General features: G+C 32.3%; 1 protein-coding gene across 2 annotated transcripts; it reads left to right on the top strand.

Annotated features, from left to right (window-relative positions):
- Window positions 1-9350: 9350 nt before the first annotated feature.
- Window positions 9351-13860, top strand: LOC143069165 (neuromedin-U receptor 1-like). 2 transcript variants are annotated; one of them, XM_076243653.1, is made up of 2 exons: window positions 9351-9717; window positions 12427-13860. In XM_076243653.1, exon 2 carries the CDS (start codon window positions 12492-12494, stop codon window positions 13728-13730), a length of 1239 nt encoding a protein of 412 aa, XP_076099768.1. In that variant the 5' UTR covers window positions 9351-9717; window positions 12427-12491; the 3' UTR covers window positions 13731-13860. The 2 variants fall into 2 exon arrangements, with proteins under 2 accessions (XP_076099768.1, XP_076099769.1); XM_076243654.1 differs by lacking the exon at window positions 9351-9717 and adding an exon at window positions 11511-11662.
- Window positions 13861-17349: the final 3489 nt, after the last annotated feature.

The raw sequence follows: 17349 nt of genomic DNA, 5'->3' as shown, positions 1-17349 counted from the left end.
AACGTTGGCATTGGTGATCTTTATGACGTCGAAGTATGACAGCAGCGCCGCCGCATAGCTTTTTTTTTTATGATTCTTTGTAATCGGCTTCCTTTTATGTTTGATGACGGCCAATAAGTTGTTACGTATTTGTCATTAACTTGTAAACAGTGTTTTTTCATTTATTGTGTTATAAAAATGTTGTTAGATGAAGAACAGCAATCAAGACACACACTCTCTGAAAATTTAACAGTGTTGAGTTTTCCGTGTTGAGTTTACAGCCGATTTCAATGAGTGTGTAGCTAAAGGTAATTTCTTTGGTTAGCTTGCTTGCTAGCTGAACCGTGAAGTCATTGTTAGGTAAGGTTTACTACCCTTCTTTCGAAGTAACTTAGTCCTACAGACAGATAGATTGGTTATTTGTCGATCTAGTCTAATCTTAAAAGGGGGTAGTTTACCTTACCTAACAATGAACTCACGGTTCAGCTAGCAAGCGAGCTAATCAAAGATATTACATTTTCCTACACACTCATTAAAATCGGCTGTAACATGGGATTGATATTATCTGTGCCATTCTTGTTTCCCTTTATTCATTCATCTACATTTTTTTTTATTGACTTGTCCGACTGCATTATTTAGTGGATTCTCTGCAATTCTCTACTGGTAAATCATCATGCCACATCTCCTTTTTTTTTTTATTAATATGGTTCATGTACCAGTTTTTACAACGTCATCCTGTGTTTCAGACTATAAATCGGAGTAATTCCTTGCTGGGTAACACGAATGTCGACAAAACATCTAGAGGATATAAACTTTCCGAAAACAGGACCAACATAATTGTCCACTAAGGTAAATAAGCTGTCACCAGATAATTAAGTACATCTTTAATCCTGTTGTTGAAATTGGCGTAAACGGAACAAAATATTACTTGGCTTTGATCTCAATTAATGACGAATTTTTTTAATATTTTGATATCAGATTTGAAAATAATCAAGCAATTAATAAACGGGTTACCATGACGTCTAGTCCACTTCTAGGATACGGTAAAAGTTAAAATACTCGGATGCATCTTGTGTTTGAACCATCCGAACAAATAAATGAAAATCCTACCCTTGTCAAATCTCAGCTTCATACCGCCCTCTAAACATTTGAAGGCACCTTTACTATATGTATTGCCTACACACACACTAAAAGAAAGTCGTCCTTTCACCTCAACATAAGTAAGTTTTCTGCAACTTATAGATCTGTCCTTTGAAATATATCAGAAAAAAACGGATGTGGTATTAATGCCAATCAGAAAATATCAACCAGAGACCAACAGACGAGGACGCAATCAACTATGGTTCAACATATGATCTTCAATAATGAGCAAATACATACCATATGATAATCTGTATAAAAAAAAACTAATGACAAAAAGTGAAACAATAAACGAGAATGAAATATGACAAGTCTCTTACTATTATTAAGAAACATATTATGCTGTACTGCTACACCACTGTCCAAGGTTAGGGGAGGGATGGGAATCCGCTAACATGTTTAACCCAGCCACATTCTGTATGTATGTGCCTGTTCAAAGTCAGGAGCCTGTAATTCAGTGGTTGTCGTATGTTGATGCGTAACATGTGTTTTTCGTTCATTTTTTTGTATATAAATTAGGCCGTTAGTTTTCTTGTTTGAATTGTTTTACATTTGTCATTTCGGGGCCTTTAAAAGCTGACTATGCAATATGGGCTGTGCTCATTGTTGAAGACCGTACGGTGGCCTATAGTTGTTAATTTTGGTGTCGTTTGGTCTATTGCGGAGAGTTGTCTCATTGGCAATTATACCTCATCTTCTTTTTTATAATTATTTTAAATTTTTGAATAAAGAATATGAAAATAACGGATTTAACTATTTTGGGATTTCTAACTAATTAAAGACAGTTCTTTATTTAGAAATTTTGCGTATATATTCAAACAACAAGCTAACAACAAATGTTAACCAAAGTAAACATATTGCGGTATCACCAATGTTTAGGCACCACAGTATAAGAACACCTTAAATTTTACCCGAATTTTAGAAGATTTTTGATTTTTTTTTTGAAAGGAAGACAACTTATCTAAGAGCAATCTCAAAATGTTTCGGTCGTCCGCCTACTCTGCTTGGCTTTAAATAAAAGTCATCTTCCGGTTTGATTGTAAAAAAAAAACCCAAAACAAACAAACAAAAACGCTTGTTTCTATCGTGCAAAATACGCATATAATACAACCCGATATTAAAATTGATTATCTGACTGTCTGCATATTTATATTGAATACGTCAATATGAATTATTTTTGAAATCGTTCGCTGCGCTCATTCGGCAAAAGCTTCTTATTGTGACTTGATATACAAGTATACACTATCAATATACAGACAACCTGATAATTGGTATAGCAATAGCCTATATATAATAATAGTCAAAGTTATCCCCAAACGTCACAAGACTGCGATACGAGACATATTGAGCGACTAAGCAGGTTATAAAGACACCGGGATGTACGATAGGACAGCCTATTTGATACCAATATTAAAGTACTAATAGTCGTATTATAGTATTACCAGTTAATGTCGTGCTCAACGAACGATGTAAATTGCCTTTGATATACGGAAGCGACCATAACCGCCCTATAAAAGAAACTTGAATCTCCGGAAATGTTTAAAGTATCAATAAAGATGATGCTAGCCAATTTTACTTGCTTTCCGATATGGATTAAATGACAGGACAGTAATTCATAAACACATGATACCAATTCAAATCTGCAAGGTAAGTATTTCTGCGTTAACCTCCGTTTGCGATACGCCTTAATCCCAAATGGCAACCAAAATACAAAAAAAACCTTTTACCTTAGCAAAATTGATGTCAACTTTGCCTTATCTAATTGTAACCTAAGCTGAATAACAAATACCTGCTTTATAATCTGAAAGTTTAAAACTGAAATCAATGGTATCGTTTAATAAGCACTGAGAAGTCTATCGTCAATAACACCAATTGAAAATTAGTATACAAACATACTTATTTTTCAGTGATTCAAGTTGTAATAATTGTAAAGATATATTTGCATTCGGACGGAGAAAGTCCGTAGTATCATCTTTGAAGATTGAAGATGTATAGCGCAGCAATTTCTGTTTATGAAAGGTAATTGAATGCCTTTTTTGCAGGATTATATATGATGCAAAAGAATACTTATGAACATTCCAAGCAAAAGACCAAGTTGTAAATAATTTTGTGTTTTCTTGAATATTTGCAGAATTTTAAGACATATTTGTTATTTTCTAAAATGATGGAGATACTATTTCTATTTTTGGTTATATCTTTCTTTTTACAAATAAAATTTTGTCGACTATTTCTATTTTTGGTTATATCTTTCTTTTTACAAATAAAATTTTGTCGACTTTTTCTATTTTTGGTTATATCTTTCTTTTTACAAATAAAATTTTGTCGACTATTTCTATTTTTGGTTATATCTTTCTTTTTACAAATAAAATTTTGTCGACTATGTGGTTGATCATTTCTTTCTGGCTCAAGTTCTATTGTTATACTTCATAGTTCTACTTCTGATACAAGTGTAAATTGTTGCGAAAAGGATGGGACGAGCGTGGTTTCAAGAAACCCCTGCTTCTACATCACGAAAGTGCAGTTCATTGTTATTCATAACATTCGAGTGTTTTTTCAATTGCATGATCAGAAGTAACTACAATTAGTGTTCACTACAAATTGTCGCAAGAAATAATAGAAAGAAATATATAGTATGTATTTGGACTTAAGCATCATTTGCTTTATGAAAAATATATATAAGGGAGCTACCATTTGATTTTTATGGGGGGGGGGCTAGGATGAAAAATTTTGTCCTGCATTTTATTTTAGTTGTAATCTCTATCCTGCCTTTTTAATTTTCACTCTATTCGGTCCTGCCTTTTCTTTTATTAGTTTGTCCTGACTTTTTTTCATAAATTGCCATCCTGCCTTTTTTTTTTTTGCAAGTGTCTCATCCTGCCTCTTTTTTTACTCAAAACTCCTGTCCTGCCTATTTTTTTCAAATTTCATCCTAGCCCCCCCCCCCCCCCTAAAAATTAAATGGTAGCTCCCTATCTGTTTGAACTGTTGAGATATAAACGATGCAACTAAGTGGGAGTTTGTTGTATTTGTAGTTGCTTGTACAGTATAGCCGCTGCTGCTGGTGTATTGTTTCGACACGAATAGTGGCCATACTGTGACAAAGCAGCGGTCATATCGTCGATAGGACTGCTGCTTTGTCACAGTATGGCCTGAATCTAGTATCCACCGCGTCTTTTTCCCTGAAAAAAACAAGGTAAATATCAAATGCAGTTTAATATCTGATATTTATTAAAATTGAGAATGGAAATGGGGAATATGTCAAAGAGACAACAATCAGACCAAAGAGCAGACAACAGCCGAAGTCCATCAATGGGTTTTCAACGCAGTTAATACAAGACAAGTGTAACGACGCGAACATTTTTTTTGTACAATTTAGCCCACTATATGAAAAAGAACAGATACGAGGCACTGACCAGAAGATATCAAATAACAAAATGCAACAAACACAACTGTGTATACTTCAGGGAAAACTTTTTTTTAAAGTTTTAAACCTCTATACCGTTTTATTTTGCTTCTTAATCAATATATATATTCTTATTTGTCTGTTTAGACATTAACTTAAAAAAAATTAAACACACATCTGTATACTTGTACCTTAAAATAAAATTGAAACGAAGTTATATTTATCTCAGGGGGTTCCCTGTTGTCAGGTAGTTTAAACAGTTTAAAAATAAGGAAATTTGATTTGATTGTCAATGAAACACAGAATGACAAGAATAGTTTCTTTTCCTTAAGCTACTTTACAATTCCATACATCCTGATCTTTTCCTAATCCTATATGAGGGATTTGTTCAAATTTTAATGATACATGTTTCACAGTTTTTTTTAATAAACGTCTGACACACCATATTGAGTTTCATTTCCAAGAATTATCATAAAAGTAAATAATGTAATATTTGGAAAACACTGAATTAGATTTTACATTTTCAATTTCTATTTAAATTCGTCCATTGTCTTGCGTAGAAATTGTCTTTCTCTGTCCAGATTAAAACAAGGCTATGTTAACTCCTTTCTATCAACATATCGACACCAGTTATTCTAGGTAAAGGAAACATGGCTTCCCATGTCTTATTCCGGGATAACCAATATAGAAAAATTACCATAAGAGAAGACTTCATGTTTAATATTTTTGACTACAATAGCGTTTTTTTTTAATAAACAAGGGAAGGAAATTATATGTCCCGACAGGAAGAAAATAAATACGATATAACAAATTTCAACAAAACAATGACAAAAAATGTAGATCTAAAAAAAATATTAAGCACTGTACAGTTGTACAAAATTCCCATACTACCATAGGTATGACTACTGTTAAGTTTAAAAACGGCATAGACAATCTGACGGTCTAAATTTCCTGCCATATTCTGATTTGTTTTGACAAATTAATCAAATTTGAATCGACATGGCATACACGTTTTCCATACAAAAGAATAATTCAAAGTACCATGTAAAAGAGGGACGAAAGATACCAGAGGGACAGTCAAACTCATAAATCGAAAATAAACTAACAACGCCATGGCTAAAAATGAAAAAAAGACAAACAGACAAACAATATTACACATGACACAACATAGAAAACTAAAGAATAAGCCACACCAAAGCTAGGGGTGATCTCAGGTGCTCCGGAAGGGTGAGCAGATCCTGCTCCACATGTGGCACACGTGAGCTGCCATAAAAAGAATTGTTGTATGTGTAGTTTTTATTTACCTAACTAGTGTGCTATGTAGTATACTACTTCTTTAAATAGTATGTTGAGTATGCACCTTTTCGCTCGAAACTAACTCGTTTCCCTTCCGAAACTAAGAAGAATAGATATACAGAAGCAAGGCGGAAGATGTCCAAGTTATACATTTAAACTTATAAGTCAAAGTCAAACTGGAAACGCCAACATATTATGTTTGGAAAATCCCTGATAAAAATTAATCCCTATCAATGCAAAGTTCCATTTATCATCTCAGATATTTCCTTCTCAAACTTTTACAACCAGTTGGCATTGGAAAATATGACTATAGGATAATCGCTCTGTTTTAAAACTTAACTTTAACATCAGACGTCTCAACGCCACAAGCCCAGTAGTCAACATTCAGGTGTTGACATGAATATCAATAATGTGGTCATTTTTATAAATTACCTGTTTACAAAACTTTGAATTTTACGAAAAACTAATAGATTACCTAAGCCGTATTTGGCACAACTTTTTTGAAATTTAGATCCTCAATGCATTTCAACTTTGTACTTGTTTGGCTTTATAAATATTTTGATATGAGCGTCACTGATGAGTCTAATGTAGACGAAACGCGCGTCTGGCATACTAAATTATAATCCTGGTACCTTTGATAACTATTTACACCACTGGGTCGATGCCACTGCTGGTGGCCGTTTCGTCCACGAGGGTATCACCAGCCCAGTAGTCAACATTCAGGTTTTGACATGAATATCAATAATGTGGTCATTTTTATAAATTGCCTGTTTACAAAACTTTGAATTTTACGAAAAACTACGGATTTTCTTATCCCAGGCATAGATTACCTTAGCCGTATTTGGCACAACTTTTTGGAATTTTAGATCCTCAATGCATTTCAACTTTGTACTTGTTTGGCTTTATAAATATTTTGATATGAGCGTCACTGATGAGTCTGATGAAGACGAAACGCGCGTCTGGCGTACTAAATTATAATCCTGGTACCTGATAACTATATTCAACTTTAAGCATAATTAGATTGATTTTAAACAAGCTCTACTGTAAAGACGATATGTCTCAAAATATCCTTGATACCTATTTTTGTAAATACACTATTTGTGATAAAAATATACAGTTGCGTAAAGACACGTATTTCCATTTCATATATTATCCGTTGGACTAGTAACGATTGATGATATAAACTCTTAGCTATGACCACCACCAGTTTTTGTAGAGTTTGTGTTGATTTTTCTTCAGTTTTATATGTTGAGTTTTGTGTACTATTGTTTGTCTGCTTGTATGTTGGTCTATTTCTGTTTTAGCCTTGGCGTTGTCAGAACATTTTCGACTTATGGTCGGAGTACACAGTTATTTCGTATAGTGCATTTCCTTTAGACAATAAATGGAAATAAAAAAAATCCCACCTGCGCTTTCTCCATAATATTTTACAGTGTGTTGTACTACTTTTGGGACAAATTATATCAAAATTATAGAAAACTTCATCAGCTCTAACTCAAAATATGGACAATTTTATGTGAAGGGGGGCTTGAAATCTTTTGACAGCTTCCGAAATGCTAATTTTTGACCTTTTTCAACTGGACCAAATCACTACTTTACATTATAATTCATGAATCAGTACAGTGTAATGTTATCCCCCTTCTTGCTATTTCAGGCATAAAACATAAATAAATAAATTTGGAAGGGGTATAAACAAAATTGACAAGTAACACACTGTCCACACTAGGGACTATATTCGTAGACAACGAAAATCAAATCAAGGGACGATAACTGGACAACGAAAATCAAATCAAGGGACGATAACTGTGTACTCGGACCTTATGAGATGAATGTACCTCTGACATCATTCACATCTCTTTACCACCAAGAACACGTTTCTAATAGAGAGGCGAAATAGGACATTCAAACTCTTAAGTCTAAAATGTAAGTGACAATGATGGGGAAAAAAGACGAACAACACTATACAAAACAGATTAGAAAACTAAAGACAGAGTCACACGAACTTTTATAATTTACTCTTTAATAAAAAGAGATTTTCCCATTGTTAATTTTTCATTTCTATGCAACAAAACGCCAATAGTAACTACATATGAAGTAGATATATCCTAGCAGATAGGATATCCATGGACTTGCCTTTCTTTCACTAAAATTATTTGTAAGGATAAAGATTGAATTCATCCTTCCAAGTACGTAATATACGTGTTTTTGAATGTGTCAGATCATATGTACTTTTTAAAATTATCTTGTAGGTCTGTATTTTGTTACTACTTTTTTTCAATTTTTTTACTGACCAAATTGATTTGCTTGAACTTTATGCAACTTCTGTGCCATATTTTTCAATCTAAGAGTTCGAATGTCCCTCTGGTATCTTTCGTTCCTCCTTTGACAAATTATGCGTTTCAGATCTCCGGTTCAGCCACAATCTAGTCCATTTTCTTCATTTATGATTAATCTTCCATCGGACTTTTTATTATCAAACGACGTGTATCACTGTTTGATCAGAATCTGCGAACCCTTTTGGTTACCTGAGTTGCTCAATATTTTACTTTTCTGTACAATGCTGTTAACTGTTGGTTTTTTGTTTTGTGGATATGGTGTTGTTTGTGTATCTTCGACATCTGGTTTTTCATTGCTCCTTTATATCTTATTTCATACTATACTGATTTTTTTTTAGCAGATATTTTTTTCATCTTATAGTTGATATGCTTCCCTCGGTTTTAGTTTGTAACCCGGATTTGTTTTCTTTTAATTGATGTATGACTTTTGAACAACGGTATACTACTGTTGCCTTTAATCTTTTTCTCCCATATCAAAAAGTCGTTCCGATGTCCTTTTCAAGTTTAAATTTGAATATTCATTTAAAAAGTAATAAGGTTGTCGACAGGTTTATTAAAGTTATAACCGAAGAAAACTTTGTTCATGGAAATTGATATTGGTTTCCAAATGTAACAGTGTTGAAATCGCGAAAGTCAATACAAGGACGAGTCGAACTCTGTTTTGATTAATTTGATTAAGAATTTCACATACGAATATTTCAATGGGCAATAAAAAGTCAAAGAATCTAAGATTGACTAAATAAAAAAGAACGACAAAGAAAAAGAAAACACAATGCAAATGATAGATATAAAACCTTGCAAAGTAACTTTACCAAACGGGATGAACCTCACTACAAACTGCAGATGAAATCAGATGCATCGTCATATATATGAGATATTTTAATGTAGTTGGGTATTTTGTTGTATAAATGAACTGATATTTTTATTTGTTTGTTGTCGTCAAGAAAACCTTAATATATATTTAGTGTGGAAAACTATTATAGAACTATTTAATTGCCAGGTTTTGTAACTTATTAAAGTTGTAAATTTTCAAATACGAATGCGACAAATAAAAAAACGTTTCATTAATTGCATCGGTGTTAGATAAGTGGATAGATCAAAATCAGATAGTATATCTAAATACCATATACGTATACAAATCTGTAAATAATTTTTAAGGGTTTTGAATGTCGATTACGATTAATCTCTATGAAACAAGTTTGGTATTAACCTTAACGTCTGAATTTTAAATCTGACTAAAGGTCAACATATTCAGTGTTGACCGGGCAAGTAAGCATTGAACTAAATGTTACTCGTCCGGATGTTGAACATTATAGTAATTTATTGTTTTTTATATTTAACATTATCTAAATGGTCGTGATATTTAACTGACGGTAATTACGCTTTCCCCATTCAAACGATATACGACATAATGTGTAGTTGGACTCAAGCCAGGACAAGAAGTATCCTGTTAAATAGATGTTTTGTATTCGGATTTCATTTTTAAAAGAAAATTCTTTGGAGAGACACGTATTAAAATGAAAAAGCTGACACGAAAATATTCCTTATGATTGGAATTTAAAGGTAGGATATTATTGTTTTTATGAATATGTGTATATATGTTATGGTAAAAAACATAACGTCATTTTTACCTGTATGTAAAGGTATACACTATACAGGAAGTTATTTAATCTAAATACCTTCTTATTGTTTATCTCCGTTTACATGGACTTTAACCACAACATAAGGTGATCTTATTCGCGTGATAGTATAAACAAACAGAAGGAGCTATTGTTTTCTTTATTTGTAGATAAAGTTCCTGTTGACAATAAGTAATATCTTTAATTTCGTATGTTATCGTACTTTTCCGTATTTATTTCAAAGGTGTGTATTTCTCATAGGATAAACATAGTTGTCTTAGTAAAAAGTGTGTTGACTTTTTAAGGTATTTGAGTGTATATTTGACACCACGTTCCTCATATACACTTTATCGCTAATTATCGAAAGTGTACATACTTTTGATTTGCTTTTATTGTCTTATGACACAAAAGAAATGAAAAACATAGGTGATGCTTCTTTTTAAATGTTTGTATAAAAAGTAAATGAACCAGAAACATGCAAGTTTTTAGATTTTTTGTGGGCTTTTAACTTTTTATTACTTCAATTAAAAAGCTATTAATTTTTTATGCATCACACTTTTTTTTATCAAAATTTGCCATTCCAATTATAACGAATTTATCCAAATAGAAATATAAACACTGGAAAATTTGGGATAATCTTTTACATTTAGAAAACTGTTTCCTTATTTTACAAGTCATACTCAAAAATGAAAACAACAAGTTATAAATGTAATGCGTTCGAGTCGCTTACTGGATTCACCTTCACCAGGAACGCCGACAGCCGAATATTTGAGAACTAAAGATGCATAAAACCGAAACATTTAAAGAGCTATATCATAAAAAATGACAAAAAATTAAAGCCAAATTCTCAAATTAACTTGTTTGTAGATGACAAGGAAAAAACACATTTTTTTGTTTTTGTTTTGCTTGATTTGAAACAACATCATACTATTTGACATTATAAATGTGGAACAGTATCAGTCAATTTCACTCGTTCCATCGGTTGGTAAAATTTGAGTTTGTCAATTTATATGGACTTCCTATCCATTTTAAATTTGCATTGAAGTTCGATCTATAATTTTGTTTTACTTTTTGTCATTAACCTTTGTGGCTAACATTGAATTTATAATATATGTTAATATATTACCCGTTTAATCATGTATGAAAATCTAACGATCTTTTAAAAGCTTTGTCTAAAGATGAAGGCCGGCACACAATTAGTTTTTAGATTGGCCTTCAGTACTGCCTTGAGAGGGATTAAGTTTACCGGGTATATCAACTTTTATCCTGTAATTGCATGATATAGCAAAATTTTGAGGACAAAACATAGAAACCATTTACTTATTCTGTGACAGAACAATTGAATAGATTCTTACATTGAAAACGTGTTCAGCCAGCCTTATGAAATAACAATAAAATAGTTTCTATAGTATTGTATGTGTTTTTTTTAAAACACGGTTTTAGCAATGAACTCATCGCAATTAACAATTCTACAGGCATATATAAATGTAGTAAAACCGGTATATAGCCCACCTAATTGTGACCTTTATCATGTCAATTTTCATAAATTTCTACTTGTTTAAAATATTAGCATGTCTTATGACACGATGGGACACTTGTATAAGTGGTTATTAAGATGTTACATCTGATATAAACGCCGACCCAGATTATTAAATGAATATTATTAATACTTGACCGTTAATTTTCTTTGAATCTTAATGGAGTGTGAAGTAATATTTATCAAATATTTGATCACAATTATAAGTTCTAAAGCCTTAATCTTGTTAAAGGATTAAACAGTTTAATGTTAATGAATACACGGAAAGAACAATCATTTAACAGTTTAAAGAAGAGTAACATTTTCGGATTAGTTAATTGTGGATTTAAGACTATTGACAGGTTTCATTAAAGTAAGTTGACTAACACGTGTGTTGAAAAGTTAAAATACATGAAAACAATGATCTTGTAGTATTCCCAAGTTAATTCGTAGGTAAGAAATAATTCTGAAATTTTAGAAATTTATTAAGTCTTTGATTTGAAGGTATTAATTCGTATGCAAAAATTTAAGTCATTCATTCAATTAGGAACAGAAAAACATTTAACACCTCAGTTTTGTGAAGCGTTGATGAATATTTATGGATGTTTCTTGTACTCGTTTCGATATACATACAGTGGTCAAGCAGATATGTATATATCTTTACCTTTTATTCATATGCTTACTTTAGAAATCTACTATGACGTTGCTATTTGACGTTTGAGAAAACATTTAACACATGAATGAATGATAGAAGATTCATGCAATCGATTAAAAATCAATATTGATTTAGAATTTAAAATCAACACTGACTTATATACAGGTTATCCAAACATTTTAATGGATTTTAAACCGGTGATTGCACTTGGAAAATTTCTGACGTGCGATATTTAACGTTTTAAAGTTGACTCAGTAAATTATTGTACACCGGGTGAAATGTTATCACTAAATCTTTATTTTCTTGTAAATTTAACGAACTGGATACTCGGTCATATTATATCAGTATACCTTTGTTAAGAAAACACGACTCTTACCACTGTGTTCAGTATATATATAGGAAGTAAACCTGTACTAATCTTAAAAATGATAAATATGTCACTTTGTCACAGGACGTGTATCTAAAACTTCCCTCTTTTGCAGGTCTTGCTTGTTGAAAGAGATATATAACATGAATAGGATAGTGAGAAACAGGGGAATATAGAAACATGAATTACAGTTTTACTCAAATTAGGACTATAACAGCCATGCCGTATAACAGCAATCATAGCGAAAACTATTCAAATTTGGATACAACGGACTTGCTGCGTCGACTGAACAATGAAAAAGTTGTTGTGTTACTTCCGGTTATCATTCTAGTCTTTTTAATGATGCTTATAGGAATTATTGGAAATACCATAGTTTGCATTGTATATATATTCAAAATCAAGCGAGCTCCGTCGCATTATTTCATATTATATTTAGCTATACTTGATCTAGTGTCATGTTCCATTGGGATGCCATCGGAACTTGCCGATCTGTTTCAACCATTTGTGTTCCCATCTGCAGCTGCATGCAAATTTTTGAGATTTGTTTTAAGCTTTACGATAATCTCATCTTGCATCATACTCATTTGTGTAGCTTTTGACAGATACTATAAAGTGTGTAAACCTTTAAAAAGTTTTCCAATGGCTAAAGTGCAAAAACTATGTCTATTTTCATTTTTTATTGGAGCAGTATTTTCATGGCCAGCACTAGTTATATATGGTTTAAGAGAAGCCTTAACTTCTGTGCCAAATTTGTATGGACATGAGTGTTCAACTTCAGACACAATGAAAGGAAAGCCATGGCCACTTATTTATTACGGAACTTTAATTGGAGCATTTACTATAACGTTTGCCATTTTTGTGACGTTGTACGTACAGATAGGGCGTGAGATTAACCGACGGAGAACCATGTTTGTCGGCAGCAGAATAAATAATGACAGAATAAAATCTTTAGTCAGCGAGGAAGAATCTACCACATTTTCTGATGACGACAGCAAATTTCACAAAAATAAAGTGCGTAAATCTAGCAGTTTCAGTCAGCTAAAAGAACATATAGTATACTACTTCCGGGCAGAAAGCGAGCCAGGAAAAGAAGATGGTAGTAATAACGTGTCAAGCAATGGCGGCACAGTAAAGCGAAGACGGAAATCTTCAAGGAGATATCTGAAAACAACATATATATTTTTGGCAGTTTTTATAGCTTTTTTGGTTAGCTTTGTTCCATATCTTGTTGTAAATATTTTACGTTTTTCCAAAGTTGCATTTGTAGACATGAACTCAGGGCCCGATGAAATTATTTACAATTTGTGTGTAAGGTCTTATTTTATCAGCAATTTCATCAATCCGATTATATACAGCCTGATGAACAATACATTTAGAAAGGAAAGTAAAAAACTATTAAGAAAGTGTAGATTGAATTAATGCAATCTGAAATTGTTATGTTGGAAAAATTTGGTCAAGACATTTGCAATAGGTTAGCATTTAGCAGTATTTTCTTTAACGGTGCTTAAATAATCTTTTTCTTAATAAAATAAAATTTAAAACCAAAAAACTGTTTTATTCAACAACCAAAAAATTGTTTGGAATGGAACATTTTCCAGCAAACAACCGCGAGTTGGAAATCGTCGTTAAGAATACGTCCCATTTTAAGTAAACAGTTGATAGAAAAAGGAATAGTTTTACCATTGTATTCGACAAAGTAGGTTGAGATCTTCTCAAAGCCATAACATATGTCCATAAGAGAAAACTGGAATTCAAGAAATGGAATACCAGGTATTTAAGCTAATTAGTCGAAAACAAATTGACAACCTTAAGACAGTTATAGAGAAAAAAAAGGTCAAAGACAAACAACAATTCACAAAACACAACAAAAAACAAACAACAATTCACAAAACACAACATGAAAAATAAAGACTGCATAACATGAATCCCACCAAAACAGGGGTGATCAAAGAAACTCCGGAAGGGTAAGCAGACCCAGGTCAATATGTGGCACCCGTTGTTGTCTCATTTTGGTATGTATTTTGTGTTAAGTCTATTCGGTAGGTCAATTTCAAGGAAAATTTAGACAGTATTGTCGTCATTTTTGAAACATAAAGGCAACAGAAAACTGTTGTATACCGCTGTTCATTTGTGAAACAGATATTCCATAACGTTCAACGAACTACTAATGCTTTCTGTTAAATTTTCAAAGTGATGACTTCAACTGCACAACTTTGAACTCTTGGTATAATAGCTTCCTTGTAAGCAGAAACCTTCTTTATAAGAATCATGATAGGATAATTTAGCTCTTGAATACACATTCATAAAAGTATACATTATGAGACTTCCAAATGATTAATTTGGTTGAACACGTTTTCATTAAAATGTAAAAGAAACTCAACTACCACTTCTACAAAATACAATGTCTAATTCACCATTTTCTACATAAGATAATGCCTGTACCAAGTAAGGAGTATGACAGTTGTTGTTTATTCGTTTGGTGTATTTGAGCTTTGATTTTGAAATTTGATTAGGGACTTTTTTTTAATTTTCCATGGAGTTTCAGTATTTCTGGATTTTTACTATATACTGCATTTCCAATCATGAAGGATAACTTCCGTCAATTAATTATAACAACGTGTGTGAAAGTACCAGAAATGCGTGTCAGGAAATCTATTGTTATTTCTAATGATGCTTTCAATGGTAAAATTTCCTGCATCTCCAACGGAAATAAATACTAAAAACTCATAGAAAATCTGCAGTAGGATTGAGCGTTTAAAGTTTAAGTTTGTCAACAGAAAACAATAAACAATTGCGACACTTTAATAAATCATTGAAAATACAACAAAATTTCCCCTATAGCTGATATATATTTTGTAGGATATTTTCAATTTAAAACTTCATGAATAAATGTACGCAATATATCTCCTTGTTCTGATGCCTAGCTTTTACAGTCAGTTGCAACCGCTATGGACCCTTTTCAAACGGTCCACCGTGCATTGTATTACTCGTAGTAATAATTGAACTAATGAACTTTAACCAATGTTATGTCAATTTTGGTATATTCATATTACGTAGTATTACTGTCCGAATATACTGCAGATAAATTGTATGAAATCTTTAATTGAAACGGTCAGCTTGAGCAAAGGGCTTTCATCATAAGTCTTCCATAACTCTTCAATATTTGGTTTATGTTTTGAAACGCATTGAATCTCATTTGTTCAGTCCATTTCAACCTTACCAATCCTTTTTCAAAATATTCAGTTATTAACAATTTTCTACTGAAACTACAAAACTTAGTATAATCTAAGTATGTGAATGTAAAACAAAAGAATGTATGAAACTGCAAAGACCATCGGTTAGAACATGCACACAACCCGACAGAAAAAAATGAAACTGACACATGTGCTGGTAAAACATTAACTAGGTAGCGTTTCTTCTTTTAATGTGCTTTGAGTACTCAGTCAAATAACGTGAGCAAAATAAAAATGTACAGACGAATGTAAGAGCAGTACTTATGTATGCATGTAATTTACTAAATAATTCAAAATTTGGTGACTATGTTGAATGAATCTGTCCCATCGAACTAGAGATAAAGGATACTACAGATACAGTTTAGTCTGCCTCTTTTGTGAACTTTCCATTCCTATGTAGCAACATTCCATCCGCGCCTGCATACGGAGTGTATACCTCCCAATTGAAACGATATTCCCGGGCTTGTATTTCCTATCATGATTTCCTTGAAAGAGAATTGCTGCTCACGAGGAAGCTATTAAAACAAGAGTTCCAAATGGTGAAGTTGAAATCATCCCTTCGTAAATTTTACGGATGCCATCACGAGTTGGTTGACCGTTATGGAATAACCGTTTCACAGATGATATCGTATATGTTCCTTATGTCGTAACTACAATATCCTTCCCTTTTCACGTTTGTTACCTACCGAATTAGACTTTTTATGTGTTTGACTGTCCCTCTGGTATGTTTAGTCCCTCTTTGCAAATGCACTGCTATACGTGATTTATATCACCAGATCGTTAATAGCCGTATAACATGCAATTGAACTTTGCATGTTATTTTATTTTATTTAACTTACATTATTTTTTAAAGATGACATTTAATCGCGTCGGTTCATTAAAGGGACGCGGAAAATACCAGAAAACAGCCAAACTTCCAAGTCGAAAACGCTTAGACTATACCATGGCAAAAGACATCCGTCATGTTACTTAATATATACATAAGTATAAAGCAAGTGATAAGTCTAATTTCGGTAGTTCACATTCGAGGAGAATAAGACTGGATTGTGATAATGACAATTGGAACTTTTGATCTTTGTTTCTCCTAGTCTTATTCTACTTTCCTTCTGTTTTTCCACACATTTGTCCCTGAGCATTAAGATTTCAGATTTATCTAGAAAAGCGTATCGAAGGAAATTCTTTCAGTGTGTGTATATCAATATTAATCTATATAGTACACAACTGGGAAAACCTTTTTACTATTATAACCCTTTCATAGTCTTGTGTATGGAAGTAGATATTGATCCAGACACGAGTCTTGTCCATGTAAGCTTACGATTTCTAGGTTGAGATTTTAGAAGGAAATATTTCACAATAAACTATAAAACAATTTTCAATATTATTTTGCTTATTCAGTTCAAACAAGACATATTGATTTCTGATTAGTTGAAGGAAGTATTTTGCTGCTATGTTTTTTTGGTACTTTCCCGTACAGATAGTTCGAATTATACCTGTTTACCTATGCGTTCTTTATACCTTGATTGATAACAGGCAAATTTGACCTTTACTGGAAATTTAATGAAATGATTTCGGATTATTTATATAACCTGATTACTTCTTCCTAGATAGAGTTTTTAAGAATTCTGTGATTTATTAATGGGACACGTCATAGATGTGAAATAGAAATACCTGGGACCGACGAAGTTTTCCTCTTTACGTCATGCTTTAAATTATTATGTAGTATTCTTTACGATATTGAATTTAAAAAAAACATTATTCCTTCAACTTAAATGATAAAATAAAATACGGCAGACACGTTGACAAAT

The sequence above is a fragment of the Mytilus galloprovincialis genome, chromosome 3 (genome assembly GCF_965363235.1).
Source record: "Mytilus galloprovincialis chromosome 3, xbMytGall1.hap1.1, whole genome shotgun sequence".
Lineage (NCBI taxonomy): Eukaryota > Metazoa > Mollusca > Bivalvia > Mytilida > Mytilidae > Mytilus > Mytilus galloprovincialis.
This window is presented reverse-complemented; position numbering and strand designations above follow the sequence as displayed.

Bases quoted from the DNA above. Each gene is read 5' to 3' on its own strand.
- LOC143069165 (XM_076243653.1), top strand. From the start codon at position 12,492: ATGAATTACAGTTTTACTCAAATTAGGACTATAACAGCCATGCCGTAT.